The 20,832-nt window shown below is 54.6% G+C and overlaps 8 protein-coding genes across 8 annotated transcripts; 4 read left to right on the top strand and 4 right to left on the bottom strand.

Annotated features, from left to right (window-relative positions):
• The first annotated feature begins 81 nt into the window (after positions 1–81).
• Positions 82–544, top strand: N657DRAFT_616876 (uncharacterized protein). The gene has a single exon (XM_062790501.1). The coding sequence runs from the start codon at positions 90–92 to the stop codon at positions 387–389; it is 300 nt and encodes a 99-aa protein (XP_062649153.1). The 5' UTR covers positions 82–89; the 3' UTR covers positions 390–544.
• Positions 539–2,979, bottom strand: N657DRAFT_616874 (uncharacterized protein). The gene is made up of 2 exons (XM_062790500.1): positions 2,650–2,979; positions 539–2,588 (listed from the first exon to the last, which is right to left on the bottom strand). Exons 1-2 carry the CDS (start codon positions 2,806–2,808, stop codon positions 654–656), a joined length of 2,094 nt encoding a protein of 697 aa, XP_062649152.1. The 5' UTR covers positions 2,809–2,979; the 3' UTR covers positions 539–653.
• Positions 2,980–4,554: 1,575 nt separating this feature from the next.
• Positions 4,555–5,456, top strand: N657DRAFT_655401 (glycoside hydrolase family 16 protein; the record flags this gene model as incomplete). The annotated part of the gene is made up of 6 exons (XM_062794602.1): positions 4,555–4,675; positions 4,717–4,892; positions 4,929–4,960; positions 5,023–5,104; positions 5,151–5,273; positions 5,310–5,456. 6 exons carry the CDS (start codon positions 4,555–4,557, stop codon positions 5,454–5,456), a joined length of 681 nt encoding a protein of 226 aa, XP_062649151.1.
• Positions 5,457–6,400: 944 nt separating this feature from the next.
• Positions 6,401–7,073, bottom strand: N657DRAFT_570512 (uncharacterized protein; the record flags this gene model as incomplete). Its single annotated transcript, XM_062788741.1, has 4 exons — positions 6,401–6,541; positions 6,611–6,677; positions 6,732–6,977; positions 7,012–7,073. Coding segments are annotated over 4 exons (516 nt in total), but the record flags the coding sequence as incomplete, so codon positions are not given.
• Positions 7,074–9,247: 2,174 nt separating this feature from the next.
• On the top strand, positions 9,248–10,947 carry N657DRAFT_594555 (NAD(P)-binding domain protein). Its single transcript, XM_062789954.1, has 4 exons — positions 9,248–9,417; positions 9,473–9,712; positions 9,804–10,662; positions 10,727–10,947. The coding sequence occupies exons 1-4, from the start codon at positions 9,387–9,389 to the stop codon at positions 10,803–10,805; spliced, it is 1,209 nt and encodes a 402-aa protein (XP_062649149.1). The 5' UTR covers positions 9,248–9,386; the 3' UTR covers positions 10,806–10,947.
• A 265-nt stretch (positions 10,948–11,212) lies between these two features.
• N657DRAFT_644244 (uncharacterized protein) lies at positions 11,213–12,844 on the bottom strand. Its single transcript, XM_062792721.1, has 3 exons — positions 11,952–12,844; positions 11,546–11,899; positions 11,213–11,396 (listed from the first exon to the last, which is right to left on the bottom strand). The coding sequence occupies exons 1-3, from the start codon at positions 12,572–12,574 to the stop codon at positions 11,327–11,329; spliced, it is 1,047 nt and encodes a 348-aa protein (XP_062649148.1). The 5' UTR covers positions 12,575–12,844; the 3' UTR covers positions 11,213–11,326.
• A 3,776-nt stretch (positions 12,845–16,620) lies between these two features.
• Positions 16,621–17,429, bottom strand: N657DRAFT_680098 (uncharacterized protein; the record flags this gene model as incomplete). The annotated part of the gene is made up of 2 exons (XM_062796248.1): positions 16,621–16,997; positions 17,060–17,429. 2 exons carry the CDS (start codon positions 17,427–17,429, stop codon positions 16,621–16,623), a joined length of 747 nt encoding a protein of 248 aa, XP_062649147.1.
• Positions 17,430–19,387: 1,958 nt separating this feature from the next.
• Positions 19,388–20,242, top strand: N657DRAFT_570445 (uncharacterized protein; the record flags this gene model as incomplete). Its single annotated transcript, XM_062788733.1, has 3 exons — positions 19,388–19,526; positions 19,583–19,926; positions 20,003–20,242. 3 exons carry the CDS (start codon positions 19,388–19,390, stop codon positions 20,240–20,242), a joined length of 723 nt encoding a protein of 240 aa, XP_062649146.1.
• Positions 20,243–20,832: the final 590 nt, after the last annotated feature.

Genomic DNA, 20,832 nt, shown 5'->3' with positions numbered 1-20,832 from the left:
AAGGTTAATTTACAGCAACTTAGAAACTTCGATTGCCATCGAACTGTCTGTTATCTGAAGAGCTCGTACCTAGCAGTCCAGCTGTCGCAATGTCCAACAAACCCTTCACCAAGCAGCCCAATCTCAATACAGACAAGGGCTTGAACACAGACATCCAATCCAACCTCTCCAACGCAGCCAAGACAACCACATCAACACTCGGCAGCACGGTCGGCGGACTGGCCAACACAGTCGGAGGCGTTGTGGGTGCTGCAAGCCGCGGCTTGGGCGAGACAGTCAACAGTGCGACGGCCGATAATGTCAAGCCGGTGGGTGATGGAGTCAAGAATGTCGGGACAGGGGTGGAGAGTGGTGGGCGGGAGGCAGCTGAGGGGGTGAAGGGCAGGTGAATGGAAGGCGTTTTGAACATTAGGGGTTGGAACTTGGAACTGCACATGCATGTTCGGAAATGGAATGGCCAGCTTCAGGGGTTTCGGAGTTCAGATGACGATCAACGCAAGAGATTCGGTACGCAGAGATCGGTATCATGAATCTTATTCTTCAGTGGCGCTATACCATGCTCCTCTATCGTGATAGGTCTGTGATATTAATATCCAAATGCAGTCATGCAATCCGGTTCTGTTCCCGTTCCATGCCATCTACCACCGCTTGAATCACCAGCCAAACTTCTCCACCGCCACCCTTACCTCCCTTCCCCTCCCAATCGCGTCTGCGCCAACATTCCGGACCGCTCTATTCAGTCCATCCGGCCCGGACACCACAACACCTACCTCCCTCCCTTCCGCCGCGGCACGCTCAATCCAGCCGTCTACCAACCGCGTGACATCCGGCCTCCCAGCCTCAGCAGTTGGCTCCGGGACGACCAGGTCCATCCCGCGCTCCACAAGCTCCTCCAGCTGCGACTCGGGCACCCACTCCCGATGCTCGCGTGAGTGCGTCACCCAGAGCAGGTGCACCCTCCTGATCATCTCCCTTCCTTTGGTCGAGACGACCTTTCCATCCTCCGTACCCCCATCTCCCAATTCTTCTTCCTCCTCTCCAAAAACACCATGTTCATGAAGAAGCGCCCAAACAAGCGGAAATGCCACCGCGATGCCGCTCCCGCCAGCAACGAGCACCGCACACCCCGACGCCCGCAGCATGTCCAGCGCGTGTGGCGAGCCGTATGGCCCGTCCAGCCTGACAGACAGCCGGTGCCCCCGCGAAGGGGAATGCATCATGTGCATCTGCGCGTGGCGGAGGAGCTCGCGCGTGAAGCCGTCGTGGGCGCGGATCAGCAGCGTCAGCCAGGCGTGTCTCGGCCCTCCCGACCCGGCCGATGATGGATACGACGGACCAGGTTCAGGTTGGGCTGGTTCCAGTTCGTCTTCCTCGTGCGGCCTGCCCGGCGCTGCGGACGCGATGGTGAAGGGGTGCGCTTGCAGCGCGTGGCTCCAGCCCAGGGCGGGCACGCTCAGGAATACGTGGTCTGTTGGATGCCACCCGTAGAGTACCGACTGGCGGCGGAAGAAAGTGGGCCATGGGGTGGTATTGGTCTGCGGTAGTGGTGGGCGTGGGATGTCCCAGTCTGCCGAAAGGAGGTAGGTGTCTTCGTCGAGCATGTAGATGTCTGCTTGCAGTTCTGTTCGTTTGAGGGTCAGGCGCCAGATGAGACGATCGCCGAGGAAGATGAGCAGTGAGAGGGCAACATAAGGCTGACTGGTTTCGTAATGGAACCAGAGGAAGATTAGGGCGGCCGTTTGGAGGAAGACGTGCGTCGCAAGGAAGATCTCGTACCACCGCTGGCGGAAGCTGGCGATGGAAGTGAAGTAGAGGGTTTCATAAGCCACCAAAGCGCCGATGCCACAGAGGATCATGGGATGAGTGAAGTAAACGTATGCGGAGCGTGACTCGACGAGCCATTCCCGCGCGAGGAAGAACTGCCAGAGGAGCATGCTGACGAAGTGGAGGGCAGCCTCGAAGCACATAAGCTCTCCGACGCGGCGGTGGAAGATGTTGAGAGCTTCGTAGGAGTAACCAGTGAGAGCCCGGAGTGGCTGGTTCTTGGCCCCGAGCAGGTATAAAAGGGGTAAATTGACGATGAAGACGCAGCCTGTGCGGTCGGCAAAGATGAAGAAGAAGTCTGACTGCGTCGGGAGGCGGAAGAAATGGAGCAAGATGTTGAGGGCCAGCCAGGCGAGGATGAAGAGCGACGTTCCGTTGGAAGGGAGGGTCCGATTGATTACAGGGATCGGGCATGGTTGCCTCGCGAGCCAGGACCTGACCGTCCTGCTAATACTGATACTGTTTCTCGTTCTGGGTCTTGTTGTTGTTGCTCTGCGTCCCGCCAGCAAAGGAACGCTCTCGACATCGACGTCCTTCGCATCGGGCGGTGTAACGATGCCCGCGACTGTGCTGCTTGATGAGGATGCAACCGCACCTTGGCCTCGTTGCTGGGTCAACCGTCGACACTTCTCCTTGTCTTTCTTCGTCGCCCGCCAGCGCCGCAGCGCCAACACTATGAGAACCAGAAGAGTGGCGACATTGTAGCAGTTGACGATCGTGCGGGCTTCGTAGAGCGCGTCAAGCAGCTGCTGAACGTACTCCACCTAATATCATATCAGTCTATTTTCGATTCCACAACAGAACTCAAAGGAGTTTGTTATTCACCTTTTCCGGGTCATTCATCCAGTCATAGTCGCCATCCTCGCTCCGGGCGGCCAGACCGCTGAGACCGGCTGGCTTAGTTGGGCAAAGAGCGCGCAGCATACCCGGCAATGCGGTCCGCAGACAATTCTGCATTCGCAGGCATACTTGCCTGCTATCCATTGCGGAAGAAAAAGGGTAAGTGCTGCTGACGCCCAGGTGAGCGGCGGTGGCGGGCTGGACGGCAAACGAAAGGAGGGGGATGGTGGAGGGACTGTGGCGGCCATGATCTGAAAGGATCTAATCAGATCTTGTGATAAGTTAACAGCGGAGACCGAATCCTTCATCTTGGCGTTGCCCCAGCTACCCCACTATGAGCACAAAAACATGGACAGCAGCTGGCTCCTAGCGGCATTGGGAGGAAGTGAGGGAATCGAAGTAGGTTGGATGAGATCTGACCGCCGACTGACTCCAACTATTGTGTGTAACTGAGGATACAGGTGGCAGCTGCGGCTGATCACAAGCATCGTTCATGCGATACCAACCGCGTCTTGGCAAAGGTTTGGGATACTTCCATTCTGGCATTCTCTCCTAGGCAGGTATCGCCTTGGCATCCAAGCCGGGCCGATTCAAAAGGTACCGGACTACCGGTTGACTGTGGTCTCGTCACACTCCTGTCTCGACTTTATTTGTTTACCGGGAAATCTTCGAGTACCTAACTCACCACTTCCCTAAAGAGTGGACGGTAAACCTTGCTTAGGAACCTAGGGCAGCCCTTCCACGGTTCCAACCATGCTCACTACTTAGGTATGGTACCTACGTTCCCGTCCGCATCACATGTCTAGAGGCAGCGGTTTTGCCAAGCGGGAACGTGATATCAAGGCCCTTGTTCTCCGGATGAGGACCACGGACCCGGGTTGCCAGATATAGAAGTTGAGGATCGGGGCTCAGGGGCTGCCCTAAGTACCGTAGGCAATGATCAAGACAGAAAACCAGAATTCGTCCACGGTGAAGTCGGGCAGAAGTGGGCTACCCATCGTGTTTCTTCTTCAGCGGTAATCATTTGGTCCTATGGAAAGGGCACCGAGTATTGTGGAGTCGCGCTTTGCACGAGGCACAACCTGCACCGTAAGGTATTCAAGAGGTACGTTAAATTATTTCTGATCACTTTCATAAAATTCGTCCCCTAAAAGGCAGCTTTTTAGTCGTCTTCACACCATCACAGAATGTTATAATACGACAGTGCTTTAAATCCAACATGCAAAGGAGGTACAAGTGAAGTGTCCGATCTTTGTAGGGTTCTGCTGCATCACAGCTCCCAGTCTATCACCCCGCCAGGACTTGTTGCCTGTAGCCCAACCACGCTTGTTCACCAAGGAACAAAGATAGGATCAAATGAACTCTAGAGCAACTCATTGACACCATCGATTAGCTGCTATACGTGGATAATAAATAAGCCGTGACGGCCAAAGTCTGGAAGTCCACGGTACTCCGTCGATCATGACCCGTCACCACAGACCAAGTATGAGCCTCATCTTGGCGACAATATCAACGGCTTGACTCACTTCAAGTATGACATCCAAGACGGCGCCTTTTGCCAAACAGGCTGTTTGAATAAGCCAGGGGCGGCATCACATCGGTGTACATTGGAGAAAGACTTGGAGATGGCGTTGGAATCCCTGTGTATCACGACCGAGAGCTTCGTCCGCTTGACACGACTGGAATCGAGTATATATCAGAGCGCCCAGATCCAACACTCTGACAGCCTAATCTGCAGGCAATCCCTCAAGCGATTTCTTGAAGCTAGTTCACAAAGGCTGTAAGTGCTTAGGACTTCGAACGTGACGTGAGCTCCCCGATCGAGCAGGTCATCCTTCGAAGATGATGTTCAGACTCACTAACCAGCAAGAAAAGGACAATACCGAAACAATGGTTTTCCGCGACATCCTGAGTGGCTTTGCGCTGGGCCTTCCGCTGGTTCAGGGCGCCATTCCGTCCATCCCGGGCTTCAGCCTAGTTTGGGCCGAGGACTTCACGGGTAACGCTGGCAGTCTCCCCAAGCCGGCCAACTGGGGCACTGGTGAGATTCAGGCCTACATCAGCAGCACCAACAATCTGCGCCTCAACGGAACGGCCGCCTCCAAATCATCGCCATCCGGGAGAGGCACGGCTGCTGGACATCGGCCCGCATTGAGTCCCAGCGAGCCGACTTTGTCTGCCGCAAAAGCGGCAAGATGCGCATCGAGGCCAGCCTGAGCGTGCCTGCGGTTCCGCAGCCCATCGGCTACTGGCCCGCCTTCTAGACTTTGGGAGCTGCCTACAGGGGTCAATACTGGTAGATTTTAGCCTCTCCCCCTGACAGGCGTGGATGCATCACTGACGTGCTGTTTGCTGCAGGAATTGGCCCGGAATTGGCGAGTTCGACATCATGGAGAACGCCAACGGCATCAACCGGGTGTGGGGAGTCCTGCACTGCGGCGTCAACCCGGGCGCCCCTGCTTCGAGACGGACGGCCGTCCCAACAGCCGCGAGTGCCCGGCGCCGCCTGCCAGGGCAACTTGCACACCTACACGTTCGAGGTCGACCGGACGCAGCAGCAGCTCAAGGCCATCCGCTTGTTCGTCGACGGCATCCTCTTCCACCAGATCGTCTCCACCGACCTCCCCGCCGACACCTGGGCTTAGGCCGTCCACAACCCTCACTTCATCCTGCTCAGCCTTGCCATCGGCGGCGCCTTTCCCAACAAGAACTACAGCAACACCACGCCCCTCCCCACGACCACCTCGGGCGGGGTCTTCGAGGCACAGTACATTGCCGTGTACAACAACTAAGCGGCGCATACACGGCATCATTCCTGCCTGTGATAGTGCTTTTGGGGGCTCGTTCTGGATTAAGGGGGAAAAAGGTGGATGAACAAAAAAAAACGGGGGGAGGGGGGGGGGGGGGGGGGCTGTTGGTAAGGGGAGGTGAGATCCCGTGTTCGGTGTCCCTTTTTGTACTTCTTTTTGTATGTAATGAGGTACTTGTTGGTTTGTTATTTATCCGCTCAGGCACCAAATCATGCATATAGAAATAACGTATAGAAACAAACAATGTTTCATGCCGGCGCCGGCATCTTCACACGGCTTTACATTGATATCCGGATTTTACTAATCAGGGGAGATGATCTGCCACCAGGCCCCATAAATCATACATGTAGGGAACTACCGTGCCAAAGTCCCAATCCGTCTTGGCTTAACAAGCCACCACTTGTGCCATACATCGCTTGGTGTCCCTGTTGAGACATCTGGGCGTGGCCTTGATACAGTTCCATCGTGTCATCATACCGGTATCCTAGTTCTGCTTGTTGGCTCTGAGTGTAGTACCCCGCGTTGCTTGCAGAAGCCGTCCCAATCTGAGAATCAACGAGATAAGAATCAAGCCCAGCGTGTGCTTGTACCCAGGGTTGCTGAGCTTGTTGAGCCGACGTCCCCGTGCTCCAATCCTCGTGGCCTAGGACCAGATCGCCCCCTAATCGCGGACTCGGGGTAGCGGACGTGTGAGCTTGATTAGGATACCACCCGCCGCCGAGAGTTATCTGCGAGGACTGGTACAGCAGCTCGTCGATTTCGGCCGCTGTAAGCGCCGTCCAGTCGTCCGATGTAAACTCCGGTTCAGGTGTCGAGACCGTACTTGAGGATGGTGTGGTAGAGGCGCCGAGGTAAGGGCTTGAGCTAAGGCTCGGCGTGGAAGTTGGCGAGTGTTGCGACTTTGCACGTCGGACGGACGACGACCTTGAACAAGAGCCCTCTTGCTTTCGTCGGAGAATGCTGTATCTGTTCTTGGCGGCAAGGGAGGTGCGATTTGGGAAGTGTCGGTGTACGATGTCGGACCAATTTCGTCCGTACTGGGAGACAAGTGCCAGGAGCTTAGCGTCCTAATGCGTGTAGCCGTTAGTCAGAGTTTGATTTGGGTGTGAAGTAAGGACGAGATGTGCGAAACGTACCTCCTCTGCTGTCCATGGACTCTTGTCAATGCGAGGGTCGAGACAGTCGTACCAACGCTTCCAGCACCTAGGGAAGTCAGTACCTATTGAAGGGGGCAGGAAGGCAGAGAAGCTGACGTACTGGTCACCGTTGCGCGTGCCAACAGCTTCGGCAATCTTGCTCCATCGTGCACCGTACAGTTCCACGGCTTCCCGAAGCCTCTCGTCTTCCTCACGCATCCAAGTGCCCTTGCGTATCGTGTTGGCGATGCTGTAATGCCACCGCTTGCGGCAGTCTTTGTTGTTGCGCCCGGGGAGATGCGAGGCCACTTTGTGCCAGCTGACGGGCCCTTGGTTTGGTGTTTCTGATAGCTGGTCAGATTTAAGACTGACAACTCTTTGCGGTCAGCTAGGGCTGGAACTTACCCTTAGCCACCGCCTCGGCGAGGAGTCGGTCCTCCTCAGGAGTCCAGACTTGGCGCATCTTCCGCGCGGTAATTGGAGACTGAGAGTCCAGAATTACAGGCATAATTGCTGAAGATGTTGCTAGCATGACGTTGAGTGTGGTTCGCCGTCGATTTTGGGGGAGGACGGGAGTCGATGTCTTGATGAATACCCCTGAGAATGTAAACAACAACGACTTGGGGCTCGGACGGTATACGGCAAGGTACTTATAAAGCTCAAACCCAGGTACTGCACTCGAGTTGACTGGATCCTATAACGCACCACTTGCGTGGCCTCAGACGTGCCGGCTTGCTTTGTATGTAGCCAGATCCCCGGGACCTCGCTTACAACCCCTGATGATGATGCCAGGCCCCTGCCCCTTCAGCCCTAAGGATCTCCACATGCCGCAGTGTAAGGTAGCGCCATGTCAGACCGTAACGTGACAACGGTTCGGCGAACGGTCCTCATGCACAGCATACAGCCCAGTTCCATTGTGCTGGAGTCGCCGGCAGGATTGGCGACGAGATTGACCGTCATGATTGGCTTCAACTCCCTTCCCGGAGCCGTGTGCTTGAAGTTCCTTTAGAACACGCAGCGGCGGAGTATTAGCTGGGTGCGTTGATTGGCCACAAGCTCGCCGACCGCCTTTTTCAGCTCTCGTCTTGCAGACTCTGGGGAGGCTGAGGCTTGCCAACAAGGGCAGTCGGGTGAAGAACCTTAACTTGGAAGGAGGGTCTGGATCCCGGTCGCCATCGGCGCTTTCCGTACCGACAACGGCACCATTATGGTGGATATCCCCCCCCGGTTCCGCAACGGGTTGGCCCAGAGAGGTGGATTGGGACGGAACGGCGACGCCGGTGTTACATACCTTACCCAACTTTTGCCTGCTACTTGTTAGTGCAACCAGCCGGCCAGCCACCCGAGAGCCACATTGATGAATCATAACAGGCTTGAACATCAATACGTACAAGTGCTTCAAATGGGAGGTTCGTTGAGAGGTAGCTGAGGCTGTACCGTGGCTTGCGATTACGCCGAAGGAAAATGTCTCTGGCCGTTACAATCAAACCCAGTCAAAAGCTTCGGCTATCATTCGAGCGGTTCATGAAATACAGTCCGGTTCGGTGATGATTTCCGGATGGACTGATCCTACTCAATCTGAAGGAATAACCGAATCGGCGAATATTGTGGAGATGGATAACGTTACGGATATTAGCCGCAGTTACATGGGGTCTCTGAGCTACGCTGCAGTGAAACCTTGGTGAGCCCATAACTGAGGGACTTTGACCTCTTGAACGAACGAACAGGCGTTCCGGAGAGAACATGGTCTTGGCGAGAAAAAAAAAAAAAAAAAGGAGGAGAAAGAGTTTACTTGAAGGATCATGAGCTTGGAAGTCGCCGAAGGTCTGTGAAGTGGTACCGAAAAAGCCATCGTTGCGAGGAGAACGAAATCTCAGAGGGAAAGTGCAGCCCTGCGAGTCGCTTGCATGCCACACCGTAGCCAAAAGCCGTATCATTCGGTCCTTCTGTGACCGACGGCATCTGCAGTTCTGCACCGCCACATTCCCCTTCTCCCTTTGGCGTCTGCAGGTGGTTCAAGACGGCGGCCATAGCAGGTGGACTCGGGTAGTACTTTATTGAGCGGTGTGCCTATCGGCTGTATTGTACAATGCCGGTGCCGCCTTCGTCGTGACTGTCGGCTAACTGACGGTGACTGTAAGTTGCATCGAACCTGAAAATTCATGAGTGAATGATTTAACTACCTGGAAGGTTTTCACCATCACTGGACAGCCTGACGGCACCGGTTGAGATTGAAACCCCGGCTGTGAAACAAGTTGTGGCATAGAATGAATACCTTACTAAGAAGGTCTAACCGGGAATTTCAAATGGGATGTTGTTTGTCTAACAAGGTATCAGAGAACTTGTAGAGAAGGTCGCACCACTCATCGGATGTGGATTGTGTGGAACTGTACGGATGTACAGTGGGTTTCCACTTTCCCGTCAGTGGGCGACGTTTCTTCCCACATCAGCAATCCAGGGAATATTGTGTAAGTACATTGAGTGGGAATAAGATAGCAGTCAGAAAGTCATTCAAGTTGTGAATCAATTGAGAAGTCAGTTGCAAGGTGGACCAACTTCTGCAAAAATGATGATTTGTAACGGTTGACGTCACCACACACTGTTGCAGCAAACTTGAAGGATATGTAAGTTTGTCTTCTTCCTTTGGATTCAGTTCGAGAAAGCCTCATCTCGCACTGAGACCCAATTTTCGGACTGTTGACACAGTTTGTCTGACGTTTTCGTGCGAACAAACTTCAATTGCGTTCCTGTCGCTAATCAGTTAATACCCCTAACCATGTTAACGGCAATTGTTGTGGGCGCAACCGGTAAGCCACACCTTTTTCAAACGAGACCCATGTCCAACCTATTATCTCTGCTCAGGTATCCTCGGCCGGGAGATAGTCAAGCAGCTGTCTCAAAGCCCAGACAAATGGAAGACCATCTATGCCCTCTCACGCAGCCAAAAGGACGAGCACCCCTCGCAGGTCGTGCACAAGCACATTGACCTGCTGAGCTCCGCCGATCAGATGGCCAAGGACCTCGAGGGCATTGATGCCGAGTATATATTCTTCGCGGCCTACCTCCAAAAGGACACTGAGCAGGAAAACTGGCAGGTGAACGGTAAATACATCCACCTTCTCCCGCCTCACTTCACCCCCGAAGCCCAAAACGTCTCTCATCATGGATTGCCTAATCTGACACATATTCCTAGGTGACATGCTCCACAACTTCCTCCATGCCATCCCCCACACTAAAACCCGGCGCATCCTCCTCGTAACCGGTTGCAAGCAATACGGCGTGCACCTAGGCGAGGCCAAGAACCCGATGCTCGAAACCGACCCCTGGCTGCGCTCCCACCAGTTCCCACCCAACTTCTACTATCGCCAGCAGGATATCCTCAAGTCCTTCTGCTCGGAGCACAACAGCCAGCACAGCAACAAGATCACCTGGACCGTCACCTACCCCAACGACGTGATCGGCTTCGCGCAGGGTAATTTCATGAACCTGGCCACGGCCCTGGGGCTCTACGCGGCCGTGAGCAAGGAGCTCGGCCAGGACCTGGCCTTCCCTGGGTCCGCGACCTTTTACACCCGGTTCGACAGCTTCACGTCGTCCAAGCTGCATGCCCGCTTCTGCGAATGGGCCGTCACGGAGCCCAAGGCCGCGGACCAGGCCTTCAACGTCGTCAACGGCGACGTGCAGAGCTGGATGGACATGTGGCCCCGCCTGGCGAGGCGCTTCGGCATGCGGGTCAAGCAGGACCAGTTTGTAGGCGAGACGGGACTGGAGGCCAGGACGGAGTTGGGGCCTACGCCGCCTCTGGGCGTGCTGGCCGAGGAGGCTGGGCTGGTGGGACGGGTCAAGGGGAGCGTCTTGGAGCAGAGGATTAGTCTGGTCAAGTGGAGCCAGAAGAAGGATGTTCACGAGGCGTGGGACAGGCTGGCGGAGCGGGAGGGCCTGCAGAAAGATGCGTTTGGCAAGGCGACGTGGGCTTTTCTGGACTTCGTGCTGGGGCGGAACTATGATCTTGTCGTGAGTATGAGCAAAGCGAGGGAGGCAGGGTGGACAGGGTGAGTGTTCCTTGCCTTTCCTTGGACATGCTGATGATCAGTTCACATGCTGACCGTGTACCAGATACCAGGACACCTGGAAGGCGATTTCGGATGTCTTTGGCGAACTGGAGGCCGCCAAGGTGTTGCCGAAGATTCACTAATGGTGGTTCGATGGCGGGCCGAATGATACATGAGATCTTAGCTCAGATTCCAGTTTCTTCAGCAATCTCAGTGTTTGATAACTCGGATCCCTTGGCAATTCAAAATTACCTCATGACAGCTGAACTCGTCTCGGAACCGTAGAAAGAGCACATTCAATTTTATCACATCTCCGTCCACCTTGCTCATTTGCCTGTTTACGACTTGTAGCCCTTGTGAGATTACAGCCTAACAGGTTGCCGGCGTCTCCTTTTGAAAGCATGACATGTGCTTCCTTACCGACAGTCCGAGATAAGTTAAGGAGTCCAGAGCAGCCACGTTCAGGGCGCGTCCAGAAAAATCCATAGCAGGTTTGAATGATGCGTAAACCGTATCGGCAGGAGTGCTGTGGTCATCATATGGGCATGCGAGGTGAAATAGGGCATAATTCATTATATATTAGCAAATACTTCAAATCGTGTGTACGGGGGTATCTCCTATCTCCCCCCCTATCCGTGGTCACAAACAGGACTTGCCATGAAGCTCATTGCAGAATGGCAAAACACCAATCGCTTGCCGCGACGTGAGACTGCTTCAGGTCCTTCTTCATGTAGCTGCCCAACAAAGTCAGTCATTTCTTGCCTATTAAGCGTGGCTCAGGAGCATTTTGGGAACAAAAGTGCTGCTTTGGGGACTAGACGACTCCCGTGACTCCCGAGACACCTCGAAAGGGGCAAAGAAAAAAAGCACGAAGTTGACGTACCAGCGGTGTTTGCTGCCCTCGTCCCCTTCAAGGTAGCCCCAGGAACATGCAGTGCACTGGTCGAACGAGGCACAGGTGTGCATGCAATCCGCCATGCTCTCTGTATAAGCTTGGCCGAGGTCAGTGGCGCCGCTGCCGCCATAGTCGATGCCGCAGGTGCGTAAGAAGCTTCTGGTCGAGCCAGGGACGTGGTAAATGGTATTGTTTAAAGCGGGGCAGTCGGAGTTGTAGGTTGGTCGCGGGTTTGACGCCGGCCCAGTGGTCGTTTCTGCGGCCGTCTCACTGCTGCTGGGGGCGCGGGTGGACGGGCTCGCTTGAGACGGATTCGTCTCTGATGTCGAAGCTGGTAGCGAGCTAACAACTCAAGTTAGACATCTCTCAACCATCACAGACCGACTTGACGAACCTTGACGGGACGGTGGGCGCCACGGCCGAGTCTTGCGCCTTGGACAAGCCGAGACCCAGACCAACGCCAACGCCAACAGCGACGCCAATGACTACCAGGACCCCCACGGCGAGGATCACCCAAAGCAGCTTTCTCTTGGTCGTCGGGGTGACATCATCATTACTGTTGGCAATGCTCCAGTTGCTTACTTCACCCTGGCTGAAGGCCCCTGGAGCGAAGCCGCGATCGCTCCCTATGGTGCCTCCACCGGCAGTCGACCCGTCGGCAACGGCGGGTGGCAGCGCGCCTCCGTAGCCCGACTGCTTCTCCGAGGTCTCGTACTCGGGAGGCGGGGGCGTGCCCTCGCGGTAGAAAGTGTAGCCCGCAGGACTGACGTCGCTGTCCCGGTCGTCATCCCCGTCCCAGTACACGGCAGGCTGCGGGGGCGCGGGGCGCAGCGCGGCTGACGATGCGGTGGCAGCAGATGGACTGTACGGCCGTGGTTGCGACTGGTAAATCTTGTAACTGGCCTGGGGTTCCCCCTCGGCGAAGCGTACTCGCGGTGGGACCAGGTCGTGGGTGTTGTTGTCCTTGTCGCCCGGAAATGGACGGGATGGGGCTCCCCTGGGCGGCGATGGGTCCATGATTCGGTTTCAGAGCTGGGTGTCCATCTCGCTGCCCAAATCGCGGTGCCCGGCTCCGTTCCGCCTCCTCCGAGTCCGGCCAATCGCAGTCGGATACCGGCGTGAGGTTGTTGATCGAATGCGCTGGCCGCGCAACTTGAATTGCTGGGAACGAGGAGCAGAGGAAGGAAAAGCGCTGGCGTGACTAGCACGTGGAAAGCTGGCAGTCAGCCCTGAAGGTTGCGCCGCCAAGGCGCCATCCGCCATTCCAGAATCGAGGCCCGAATCCTGGTCGCGGCAATTTTCTTGAAATTGCACCTCGGACACCGTGCTCTGGGCCTGCAGGCTTTGGTGTCATCGCGGCCTGGAGTGTGGGGGCGTGGAAGGGTTCATTGCGTCCCGATCGGGCAGCCAACGCTGCAGTTATTGCTTGGGTGTCGACGCAACACCACTCTAATGACAATGGCTCCTGCAGGATAGGACGACTCAGCAGCGGTTCTCTTACGTCAATCCATCAGTGTATTGTACACAATGCACCGTTGAGGCCGGGCGTGGGTTTTCCTGTCGAGGTGAGACGATGTTGGCAGTCGAGTGATTGAATCCAACGTTCCCGGGTTCTGCGCCTTGCTTGCCAAGAGGGCGCTTGCCTGATGAGGCAAAGCGTCGAAGTACCACAGTATTGACGCCACTTTGTTCCCGAGGCTCCGTAGCCCGCTTTCGAAAGCATAGTGCAATTTGCTTTCCAACCCAACCGCAAAGTAACACGGCGGAGTAGGAAAAGGTAAAGACTGTTTGGTATATCATTACGGAGTATTTACATTCATACTCTAGGCATGGTTGTCAACTTACCGAACAGTCTTCCGAGCCATTACAATATCAAGCTATTCCAATTTCATGTCCACCAGTTGCTGTGGCGACGCCGCGACAGTTATAATGACTCGGGCACTACATAGTAGAACCCCTTATTCTTTCTCTTGCCTTTGAACTCAAAACCTTTATCCGGTTGGTAAAAATAACATGTGCCAATTGCTAGTTACGAGGAATCGACTTCAAATGATAATACTACAGCTGAACTCAAACGCAGTTTGTAGCTCTTAACTCTCTCACTGATTCCGTGGCAGGGCCCTGTTATGGACCTGACAACAGTATCTTGATTGGTACTTACTAGCTATACACCTCTACTCTCCGGACAGCCTGAAACAAGACGAAGGGTTTAGCCATTGTTTAGGCCATTCTCCAGTATCAGTAGTTCGAGTTGCTCGTTGCGGTTCATGATGCTTGCAAGCCATAAATGTGACAACAAACCCCTCCTCCTGCACAGTACTAGGCAGTAAGCGAAGATTCGTCACGGGATCTCTAATCACAGCTCGTCATTTGACGTTGACGGCGGAGGCTGCAGGCATGTCACACAATAAGTGGCCAATTGGTCGAACCAAACATCTGGGTCGCCATGTGGCTCAACCCAACTGTGTAGAAGACAACAAGGTTGAGCGGTTGGTGTTACAACAAACGTGCCGCAAAAACTAAGGTATATATTGGTTCTCTTCCCTCGAGACTGCCTCTCGGGCCCCTCTTCCGGATGATCGTCACATTTGTCGGCAAACGCACGAACATCTCACATACCCTGTTGCCAAATGACGCCAACCCTTCCGCTGCCACTCCCCCTAATGCGTTCGTATACCCACATGAAAGCACACAGCGATCATGGGCAAGTCTTCGATCAACAAATCCGACTCTGGGAAGGGCAAGGACAAGGACAAGGGCTCAAGTCCGGTCAGAAGCTCGAGCCGAGGGGGTCCTGGCAGGCACAGCGATACGAGCAGGAACCGGAGAAGGTCGGGCTATGCTGGCTCAAAGGGTAGGGACAGCGAACCACGCCGCCACTCATGCATGTGCATATGTGGCTGCACCAAGCGAACTTCCTCTCCTCACGCGAGATGTGCCGATTGCCTCGGTGGGATCCACATGATGTAGGAAAATCCCCAGGAACTTGTGACAACAGCACTCACTATCTGAAAGCCGTACTGGACCAATGGTTGCTAACTTCGAGTAGTCAGCACGGATAGGATATGTCGTCACTCACGGGTTGCATAGGCTGCCCTTGAATTAGAAAGCCATGTTTTTGGATTTTTTATTTTATTGTGTGGTGAGTGACGGCACAGGGCGGACATCAGGAGCGCACCGGGCATTGGGTTGGACTGCTTTTGAATACCCCGAAGGAGTGATTCCCCCACGAACTGGAGTAAATGTGAGCGTACAGATACTCTTTCTTAGATACATCGGTAGTAAATAGCAACCCCTGAGTTTACAGTCTTGGGGTTCAAACTCTGCCCTCGCTGATGCTCATGACTGTTGTGTGATTCAGGACCCCGGAAGGAGAAGGGAGAATTGCGCTCTGGGGGAGATGTGCTGAGAGGACTATAATCGGCTTGAGTATATGGTTTCTTGGAAGGGTAGGGGCCAAATTCAACTGGGTGTACACTTTTCTAGATTCAATCACCACTGGGCAGGTCCGCTGACTGGAACGACAAGTTCAACTTGTTATTTGCAGTCAAAAAGGGCCGGTCCAGAACCCCAACCTCGTTGCCCAACCGTAGGTATGATTCATACTTCCTGTAGAACCCATCCAAAACTTTAAAATAAACACTCTTAGTCCTCGAACACTTACAGAAAGCCATGTGTCGAGCAAAGAACTGCTGTCCTCACACATGAGCCATTCTAACAAAGTAATGCCAAGGGCTAAGTAACACTGTGACATCTAATTACATCAACTGTGTCGGAACGAAGCCGCCTTGATGGCTGCATTCAACGGACCTCGGTGGTTGATTGGTGCCAGCACCGCAACCCCTCTTCCTTACATACTTAGTCCTCTCCCATGCCCATCAACAGCATGGTCAATCAATCACTTTTACCACCTTTAAAAAATTCAATCCACTGCTTTGACTGGGAATAGCTTCTTCCAGCGCATATCACAGCGGTCGTCGCCCTGCAGGTTCCAACAAACTGAAGTTCGACGTCAAAGGCACAGCCCACCAGTCGGAAGGGCGTCATCAATGAATGATGACGCTCACTTCCATGGCTTCACATGATGCCCAAATGCAAGGAGAGACCATGGCAAAGCCCAAGGTTCAGACCAAGGAAAGCAGTGAAGGCTGCTTTGGGCGGGCTACCGTAAATAACCCTTGCTCCCCTCTGCAACAACCCTGACACCTAGGGGCCTCCCACATCCCACAAACAACCCGCTCCATGGATGAGTTCAAAGGCAAGCCGGCACCGTCTTCGCGTCTCCAGCCGTACCTGAACCCAACTTCCAAGTTGCTACCTTACTTAGGTATCCTAGTCCAAAACTAGTACCGCAAGACCACGACGAGATGTGCATGGGACTTCTGGAAGTCTTTTGCCCAACACCCCGTCCAAAGCAAAGCGGCACACATAGTGGGAGGAGCAGTGGCGGGCACAGCGACCGGAGCAGTGGTAGACACGACGGCAGGCACGGCGGCGGTAGGAGCAGTGGCAGGAGGAATGGCCGACACTAGTAGCCGGGAGGGGCGGAACAGCAGGAGGCGATGAATATCAGGCGGCAAGCCGAGGGCCAACCAAGAATGGGGCAAGATGCTTGTTGCATGCCTAGGTAGGTACAAGTACTTATGAACGACGTTGACGGGCATGAACGAGGCATGTCCTCAAAGGCCAGGTCATTGAAGTAAGACATAAGGCGAGCGCTCTCTCGTCGACAGACGATGAGCTGCGACGCTGACGAACTGCAGCGAGCAGGCGATGGGTGCGATGGGTTTTCGGATTGTGGACAAAATCCCAGACGGCGAGGCTCACTCCGTTCTAGGTCATGGCCACCGCTCCACTGCTGGCGGCTGGAGTAATCATGGCCTGCTGCTGGTTCAGCGGGTCCAGAGCAAGACAGCGCGGGGATGAGATGCGAGACCTCTTGTTACCTGGGGACGTCTTGTTTTCTTCTATGGATCGCAACACACGGAGACAATTCGATGATCAGCGGGTCTTCGTTTCGTTGCTAAATCGGCAATATGAAGGTTTTTGATAGTGCAAATGTTTCAATTCTCGGCTCGTCTCCAGTACATGACTGTACTCGAGTACATGTAGTCGATGTCAGGAAAAACGAATTTATCATACGTCTGGTCCATTTTGGAGAAGGCCATAAGCGGGTTTTCCGTGTCCGAATCGTGGTTGATGACCTTTTTCCACTCTTGCAGGCTGGAGCCGACGTAGACAGCTGGAAGTTTGGTCAATGCTTGGTTGTAGATGTCGAGCTCCAGGTGAATGCCAAAGAGCAGTGTGTTTTCGTCCACAATCGAAAAGCCCTCGGGGGTATCAACGGCCGTCAGACCGATCCTGGTGCAGAATTCCTTGTCTGTCTGTGTGAACCTAGGCTCTTGAACCACACATGTAATGTCTCGACCAGTGCGATGTTCTGAGACGTCGTCAGCATGGTAACCGTGAAAGTCATGGCATCGCCGAGAAGGGTTTAGATACCCAGATATTCAACGAGAAAGCAAAAGGCAGCAGTCTGCATGTGGGCTGTCCACTTCGCCCTCTGGCTGCCGTTACTTGGCTCATAGGGACCTGAGCCTAGACAGACTGCTTTGGTGATGACGGGGCAGGTTGGCTTGCCCAAGGCAGATTCGACAATTTGGCGTACTTGGGCCCACCACGTAGAAGTTCGCCAACCCTCGGTCACAAACTTGTGGTACTTCAACAGGTCGCCAACAGAAAGCTCGGGATTCGGATTGGGTCGGAGGCCGTCAGAGAGGGAATCTGCCGCGTTGTTTACTGGTTTTGGTAGGTTACGCAGACGGCCTCCTCTGCGCTTGACTTGGTTCCATTCGCCGCTCTGCTCCGCCATGTCCTGTCTGACTGTGCGAGTGCCAACTATGAGGGTGAGCAACTGGTCGCGGTTGAGGTTGTGTGGGTTGGCAGCGAGGATGGCCTGTGTATGACGACGGTCTTACTCTCACATTGACCAAATAAATAAATATTCGCCAGGAAATGATTCCAAGCCCTGCTGATTCATGTGCTGCTCGTTTCTCAGATTGAAGAGACTCGGCAACAATCAACAACAACCTGAACCGGAACAGAGATGTGGTACCAATAAGGAGCTGATAGGCAGAATACGCCCCACCGCCTGCCGTTTACGATGCCGCCTTCCCGAGCTTCTCGTCCTCCAGGCTGTCTTGGTTCAGAGTGACACCTCTCAACTCCACAGCTCATCAACTCATTCATCTATCTTCCCCGGCTCAGTTTACAGCAATGCTGCGGGTTTAATGGCCGCTCTACCCATGCTGTCGCAAAGCGGCAGAATGTAATGCCTTTATTGATTTTCATTTCGGGGTCGCACCGAAACGGGAATGTCAGCTTACCGGTTGACCAGTGTTAAGTTGCGAAGCATGTCGCACAGCAACAGGACTCTTCAAAGAATCGACGAAGTTGCTGTTCAGCCCCATGGCGGCAATTCGGATTGAGGATTTCCGACAAGACAAATTTGCCTTCGGCCAGTCTGAATCACGACTCAGCCTTAGCGAAGCGACTCAATATAACACTTCTCTTTGTTTATCGCGCGATGCGCATTCCCGGGTCTATTTCAACCACTTCCTGTCCTTGGTCCCCTGAATGCATGAAGTTCTGGCTGCATACGATCTTTGATGGGGTTCTATTGAGATGGAAGAGTTGTTGTCTCATGGACTCTGGGCACGGTAAGATCCGATCAGACTTCCTCCCATGGGATGCGACGCCTGATTGGCTCCGGACCAGGTATCTTGGGCGCTTAACCGTGCAACAAGGTTGGAGGACCGCAACAATGTGGAGAGAGGAATTCAGAGTCCGATGTGACTGGGGACCGCAACCAGTTGTGTAACACCACGATCTCTTGCGCTTCGCGATGCCTGGACAGCACTCTCATCTTCAGAAGCCCATGAGCACTCCGGCATCACATGTTGACCCCTTCGTCAGGCCATCAATTCATGCAAGGATGCATCCCCATTCACCAGTAACAGTCCAAACGCAACGCTCTCAAAAAAGGCCAGAAGCTTGGGTTACCCAAGAAGTCATGCGGTACGGCCGCCGATTGGAGGGTTGTTGGTGATTGCTGCAATGGGGAACGGGGCGTTTGGCGAAGTGATGGACCTGCAAATCCCCCCTCGCACAGCGACTCGCCCGCAGCCAAGCGGCCAGGTGCGGCCGCCCATTGGCCGCAGCGGTTCTCGGGTGGCAGGGGGCGGGAGGGTCGCCATGCGCAGGTTGCACCTCTGCAGCCAGTTTGTCCCTCTTTGACTGGTCATGTCCATGGCAAAGCATGCTGCTGCCAGAACGCCGCTTTGATTGGGCCGGTGGTTCATTGACATGCGAAGGAACCGTCGGCCGATGTTTCCTTGCCGGTGTCCTGCATGGGGGGTGCAATACTGGGGGTGACAAAACCTGGGCGGCTGGAGGGCGAGGGGGATGGGCTGCAGATATTAGCCTCCAGATGCCCAGCGACTCGGTCTTTGCCTCCAGTCGTCCATATTTCTCGAATCGCGCGCCAGGAACAAATCTTCGACGACAAATGTTGGGCAATTTCCGGCCCTCTTAACGTGCTTGCGGATTCGGTAACACGCGGTCCTTCCGCCACTTACAAAGTCACACACACCTCAGCTGTACTGAGCGGGGAGTCGTGATTCGGAGGGTTTCTCGCCAGGCTACATCGAAAGAGCGACAAAGGGCGACAGAACTCAGATCCATCTCAAGAGGAGGACATTTCGTGAAGTGTTCAAACGGCGCCCAAACCTCCCGCCAGACCGTCGGCTACAAACGCATACAGACCTCGCCATGTTTTCATCAACACTCCTCGCCATCGCCAGCGCGGCGCTCGTGTCGGCGCACACAGTCATCACATACCCAGGATGGAGAGGCAACAACCTGATCACGAACGAGACACACCCATACGGGATGCAGTGGATGTATCCATGTGAGTCTTCTTCGATCGGTTCAGCTCATTGACACCTCGTCTAACACCGCACTTAGGCGGCGGAATGCCAACATCAGAAAATCGCACATATTGGTCCACACAAGGCGGCGCCATTGCATTCCAACCGGGCTGGTTTCAGGGCCACGCAACAGCCCTCATATACGTCAACCTAGGCTTCGGCAACGAAGGGCCCGAATTCAACCGAGACCTTAGAGGCCCGCCAAATATGAGTTTCCCGATGGTTCCCCCCTTCCAACTCCTCGGGCCCACCAAGAATCCCTACCCAGGCACCGTCTGCCTTCCGCAGGTGCCGCTGCCGGTCAACGCGACCGTCAAGGCGGGCGACCTGGCGACGATCCAGTTGGTCGAGTTGGCGGTCCACGGTGCCGCGCTGTACTCGGTAAAACCGCCCTCCTCCCTGAAGTTAGTGCTTCAGTAAAGGACCAGAATTGCTGATTACTGTGTGACCATCGCAGTGCGTCGACATCATCTTTGCCGAGCCCGGTGATCCACGCATCCCCATCGTCAACGAGACCAACTGCTTCAACAGCACCGAAATCGGCGTCGCGGACGTCTACACGCTCACGCTCCGCGCTTCGGGGCAGGGCAATACCACCACGAGTGGCGCTGCGCGTGCCTTGCAGCTCGGCGGCAGTGCGCTGGCGCATTGGGGATATCTGCCACTGGTCTTGGGTGGACTTTGGGCGGTATTATAACTGAACTCTTGAAGTAAGCAATGGCGTTCTCTTAGATTGGTCATGACGGCTATGCCATGCCATGGTTGTATATTCTCGCATGTGGGGTCGGCGTTCAAGGGCACTGGTTTCCTTTTTGACGGATCTGGGTGTCTCCTGCGGAATGGTTTCCCGCGTACTCCTTACTATCGTCCTCGAGAGTATGTTGCTCTCGAGCTCGGCATGCCTCAGGCTGCCAAGGCCCCCTGCGGGGTTAACCGCTATAGCACTGTCTTGGATATTACGTCTCAAATACGAGTTTGTCTCCAGTCTTGCAGCGCTGGTCGAGTTAGTTGCCTTAGCTGTTGGATAGAAACTTGCCGCATAACCACGAAGATGGTTACTCCGAAACAGCTACGTATGAGCGAGCCCAAGGTTCTCCACCCTGAATTCCCTGTTCCTTTCCCTCTTCTGAATGTACGCATTACCGCACAATTTCTTGCTCATCAGCAACTTTGCGGTACGATCTGAGGCGAAACGGGAGGGCACGGTGTTATCCGCGTGTCGCCAACCGCCGGCCAGAGGAAAGAGGGGGTTTCAGCAACCCTCGTCACGGTCGCAGGCGTTTGTAA

This window comes from Parathielavia appendiculata (genome assembly GCF_033297405.1).
Source record: "Parathielavia appendiculata strain CBS 731.68 unplaced genomic scaffold N657scaffold_4, whole genome shotgun sequence".
NCBI classification, from domain to species: domain Eukaryota; kingdom Fungi; phylum Ascomycota; class Sordariomycetes; order Sordariales; family Chaetomiaceae; genus Parathielavia; species Parathielavia appendiculata.
This window is presented reverse-complemented; position numbering and strand designations above follow the sequence as displayed.

Excerpts from the sequence above, each read along its gene's own strand:
- N657DRAFT_616876 (XM_062790501.1), top strand. The coding sequence starts at position 90 with ATGTCCAACAAACCCTTCACCAAGCAGCCCAATCTCAATACAGACAAG.
- N657DRAFT_644244 (XM_062792721.1), bottom strand. The coding sequence starts at position 12,574 with ATGGACCCATCGCCGCCCAGGGGAGCCCCATCCCGTCCATTTCCGGGC. Across the intron at positions 11,900-11,951 it reads GCGCCCACCGTCCCGTCAAG|CTCGCTACCAGCTTCGACAT; the intron begins GTTCGTCAAGTC and ends TTGAGTTGTTAG. Across the intron at positions 11,397-11,545 it reads GAGGGCAGCAAACACCGCTG|CTACATGAAGAAGGACCTGA; the intron begins GTACGTCAACTT and ends TTTGTTGGGCAG.
- N657DRAFT_616874 (XM_062790500.1), bottom strand. The coding sequence starts at position 2,808 with ATGGATAGCAGGCAAGTATGCCTGCGAATGCAGAATTGTCTGCGGACC. Across the intron at positions 2,589-2,649 it reads GGATGAATGACCCGGAAAAG|GTGGAGTACGTTCAGCAGCT; the intron begins GTGAATAACAAA and ends ATATGATATTAG.
- N657DRAFT_594555 (XM_062789954.1), top strand. The coding sequence starts at position 9,387 with ATGTTAACGGCAATTGTTGTGGGCGCAACCG. Across the intron at positions 9,418-9,472 it reads AATTGTTGTGGGCGCAACCG|GTATCCTCGGCCGGGAGATA; the intron begins GTAAGCCACACC and ends ATCTCTGCTCAG. Across the intron at positions 9,713-9,803 it reads GGAAAACTGGCAGGTGAACG|GTGACATGCTCCACAACTTC; the intron begins GTAAATACATCC and ends ACATATTCCTAG.